At 36.8% G+C, this 4639-nt stretch overlaps 2 protein-coding genes across 7 annotated transcripts in view; one reads left to right on the forward strand and one right to left on the reverse strand.

Moving 5' to 3' along the window:
* LOC119830403 (innexin shaking-B) overlaps positions 1-4639 on the forward strand; it is a 125412-nt gene that overhangs the window by 23859 nt on the left and 96914 nt on the right. The gene's annotated exons all lie outside the window — the stretch shown is intronic.
* Positions 1884-4639, reverse strand: part of LOC119830182 — a 5142-nt gene continuing 2386 nt past the window's right edge. Inside the window, exons 3-5 of the mRNA XM_038353093.1 lie at positions 4450-4596; positions 2889-3008; positions 1884-2114 (exon numbers count right to left, since the gene is read on the reverse strand). Of these exons, the coding sequence (XP_038209021.1) occupies positions 1884-2114; positions 2889-3008; positions 4450-4596 (498 nt within the window). The remainder of the gene's footprint in view (positions 2115-2888; positions 3009-4449; positions 4597-4639) is intronic.

Consider the following 4639-nt stretch of genomic DNA (forward strand, 5'->3'; position numbering starts at 1 on the left):
CATATTCTAACAGACTGTTTTACATATAGTACTTATTCGTTCAAGTCAAGCAGCTGCGTGTATTTGTATATATTTTTTATATAATTATATCTTATACCTTTAAACGAGCAATTCTTGTATATATATATATATATATATATATAATTGGGATCTCGGAATCGGCTCCAACGATTTTCATGAAATTTAGTATATAGGGGTTTTCGAGGGCGATAAATCGATCTAGCTAGGAATTTTTTTTAGAAAATGTCATATTCGTGTTTTATTCGTGTTTTTTTTCCCTGACATCTATTGGTGAATAGTAATACTATTTTGCTTCGTAGATAGCTGGACAACTGAAATAACACAGGCACTTTTTATACCGATATTCCTACGGGATACGGACTTACGCGGTTTCAACCGCGGGTCACAGCTAGTAGGGTTAATAATATAATGAATGAATCGCGTTTAAAATCCGTTAAAAAGTTTTTAATTTCTAAATATATTTTTTATTTTGGAATCATTACCCAAAATTCCTTAGCTCAAAAATCCTTGCTAAGAATTTTAAATTTAATAGATATTTTAATACTCCGCCATGTTTCTAGCCGACCGGTTGTATTATTTGTAACAGCTGCGCATTATCGGCCGTAAATACACATTGGCAATAAAATATAACGTCCCCGCATTCATGCGCATGTCTGTACGCACTTGTTGATCCATGCCTGAAGAGCTTCTATACGCGGCTGCGCTCCTGGTACTCTGAGAAAATATATAACCAATTGCATGGAAATAAAAGAAAAGATAGATTAATTAGACTTTCTTAAAAAACAATGAAAGTAGCAAACAAAAGAAACAAATAAAAAAATACATTAAAAAATCACGTTTTAAGGAGACCATAATTTAGCTGTTCGGTAATGGGAACCTGTTACTATAAATACCCCGTTTTTTGATACATCTAGACACCAAATTGGATAGTTGTGGGCCTCTGAAAAATATTCCTATTACTTATATATAACAAGCTAAAGTGAAATGAATGAAATGCTATTTTTCTCGTATATACAGTATGCAGAATAAAATAAATTGCTCTTATATCAGCCACACACGATATCTTCTGTCATGCCATTATACAGATCGCAATGAAATTATTTTATCCTTAATAGAATAAAAAGATGAAATAAATGTATTGTTATCGATCCTTCCAACTCTGAATTGAATCTATCCTATTGAAGTGGGTCAAAATTGATGATTGATTTTCATAATATCGGATACCAACAAAAATACTTGTGAAGCGAATATAAACACGTTAAAAATAAAACAACATGTTCTCTAGGTTCTCTAGGTTTCTAATAGGTTCTCTAGGTTTCTAATAGCAGTTTAATATGATAGACAGTTACCAGCCAACAATCTATACCGTGATCTTACAAAATGAGCGATTATATAACACACGCACATATGGGATTCATACGTGGAAGCCATACATCCAAGGATGGTGAATGGGTGACGCGGGTTGCGTCATGAAGATCGCTCATTTGAAGACTATTTTTCTACTAACCGATATTTAGTAAACAGAGTTAAGTTTTTTTAAATTAGTTTAGGTAGATGCGTCTATGGGATTGTTCTCAACCCTGCATTTGTGTTTTTTGCTTTGTTGCATAAGAACTTTCAATTAGGTGAACCGATTTTGATGCTTTTAATTTGAATGCTAGTGTCGCTCGTGTCACGCTATTTAAATTTGGTCTAGGCATTTGCAAGCGGTTTATTTTATTTAAATAAATTATTATTATCGAGTCACCCTCTACTAGGTAACCATGAAGTAGGGGTGATGTATATTGAGGGTATCAAGAGAGATTTTCCATGGAATCATCTGAATTACAACCACTTTAAAGTCAAATAAAAACCAAATACAATTATGGATTTTTATTATTCACAATGCCGAGCCAAGTAGCTGGACAGGTGTCCTTGAAAGCGGGGCTGGAGTGCGCCAGGTGGATATCCAGTAACTCCGCCAGGGGGAGAAGGCGGGCGGCGATCGTCTTCAGCAGCTCTATCACCCTGGGGCCCACTTCTTGGGGCTTGGTGGATAGCACATCCAGGGCTTTGGAATATAATGCAAAGTTGACCGTGTTACGGAGGTGGTACTGAAAATAGTTTTTATATGCCAATTATAATATAATCTTCATGTCTAAAATCACTACATAGTACTAAACTAAATCTTTCGTCTATGTTAGTATACCTAGGTCTTTAAAATTACGCAATAGTTTTTGATGGGGTTTCTTTTAAAAGACTGATTTAAGAGGCAGGTTTGTATATATGTATAATAACATCAATTAAATAGTGGAGAAATTCTGTTATTATTGAGGTTTACGTGTGCGAAGCCGCAGACAAAAGTTACTGCCATCTAAAAATGGTTCATTTATTTTGCCTGTTTCTTACCAAAGATTTAAATGCATTCTTTCTTAGGCATCGCATAGTATTTACATTTGTTTTCTAAAGAAGGGCTTTTTAATCGTCACCGGCATTTTGATTCCTGACAGGCAAGGGGTTATAAACAAATTTTCCAAATACAATTATCTGTAACTAAAATCTACCTGACTTCAAACCACTTAAAAGAGAAAAATAACATAATACAATTAGCATAAGCGCTACCCACTCATCTATTTAAAGTCGGTGCCAACCAAGCCAAGTAGGCAGTAGTATGGAGGTAGTATCTTTATTTCTTCTTTCTTTCTATCAATTATCTACTACCATTCAACATTATAATATGGGACCCCATCAAGCCTCTTTCGAACTATGAAATATGTATGGTTAAAATCTATTAAATCGGTTCATAATTGCCCAAAATATACAAAAACACATACAGAATCTCCTCCTTTTTTGGAAGTCAGTTCAAGTAAATATCTGGTAAATAATACCTGGATGAGAAGAGTAATTCCGAGATGGACGGGCTTAATCTCAATATCCTTTAGTTTCCGTATGAGGATCTTTGGAGTCAGGTCATCTAGACAACCTAGTTGGGCCAGAATCCGCGGCGCCTGTACATTGTTATTAATATCTATACAATAAAGTCAATAAATACTCGCTTCGCTAGCGTGCCCTTCACGCTATATTCGCGATATATCCCGTACAAATCTATAGATTACTAGCTGTTGCCCGCGGCTTTGTTCGAGTTGTTAAAGAATATTATTAATATACTAGCTGCACCCGGCAAACGCTGTTCTGCCGTACACTTATCATTTAGGGGTATGAAAAATAGATGTTGGCCGATTCTCATAGATACCGGATAAGCACAAAAAATTTCATCAAAATCGGTCAAGCCGTTTCTGAGGAGTATGACATAGGAGTATGACAGTATGACACGAAAATTTTATATATTAAATTCAAAATGTAACTAATGATAATTTGAATATAGCGCCATCTATAAATTTACAAATTTTGGAGCAATTCAAACGTGCATCATAATGGAAGGAATTAGATATTTTATTGTGAAAAAGCCTATAACTCTTTAGCCTCCAAACTAGCCACCAAAGAGGAAAGACAAACTAACAAATTCACTTTCGCATTTGTAAGGATATATTACAATATTTGTTAGCACTGTCTACTTAGTTTGTTTTTACAAGACACTTCGGTACCATCTATGTGTGATTGAATATTCATTCAACATCCATGGATGGATGCATGGATATATAATATTAGTAGGATTATTTAAATAACTTTGGTATGTCTTAAATTAAAAAGTTAAGTCCCGTGTCCCCTAGTGGGGTATGGGGCAGATGATGTTCATCTGTTTCACTGATCAATTTTATTTACGGACAAATAGGCGATCAACCTTCTGTGTCCTGCCAGACCAAGACATTTTTTTTTTGTGCGTCCCCACCGGGAATTGAACCCAGGACCCCTCGGTTCTATGCTCACGCGTTAACCACTGTACCAAGGAGGCGGTATGTCTTAAATTAATCTCGTGTGCAAATAGTTCGAAATCATAGAGCATACACTTGAATGATTGTTGGTTCTAGGCAGATAATAATGTTCATTCACTTATGATATAGTGTGAAGAAGTGATAGCATAGATTAGTAGATTTAGTTTATTGTAATACTAGCTTCGCCAGGCGGTTTCACCCGCGTAAGTCCGTATCCCGTAGGAATATCGGGATAAAAGGTTGCCTATATGTTATTCCTGTTGTCCAGCTGTCAACGTACCAAATTTCATTGCAATCGGTTCAGAAGCTTTTGCGTGAAAGATCAACAAACATCCACCCATTCTTACAAACTTTCGCAAATTAAGTAGGAAGTAGGATAGGATAGGATGTTAGTGCGTGTGCGTGCGTGCGTGTGAGCGCGCGTGTGTGTATGTGTGTGTGTGTGTGTGTGTGTGTGTGTGTGTGTGTGTGTGTGTGTGTGACAGTTCAGATTCCTACGACAGTTCAGGCCAGTCGTTACATCGGTATTCCTTTTAATGCAGTTTCTGCTACTCACAGTAAACATGATGTCATAGAGCCTGGCGCAGACGTGGAACACCTGTACATCTGCCATCTGGTCGTGCATGTCTTTGCTTTCCACGGACATGTAGTAGCGGTGGGCGGTGTCGATGCGGCTGGCGGCACTCGAGTTGCGCGGCAGATCCTGGGGTGCGAGGGTTTAGTAGGAACTTCGAAATGGAAGTGAG

This window comes from Zerene cesonia, chromosome 11, assembly GCF_012273895.1.
Source record: "Zerene cesonia ecotype Mississippi chromosome 11, Zerene_cesonia_1.1, whole genome shotgun sequence".
Lineage (NCBI taxonomy): Eukaryota > Metazoa > Arthropoda > Insecta > Lepidoptera > Pieridae > Zerene > Zerene cesonia.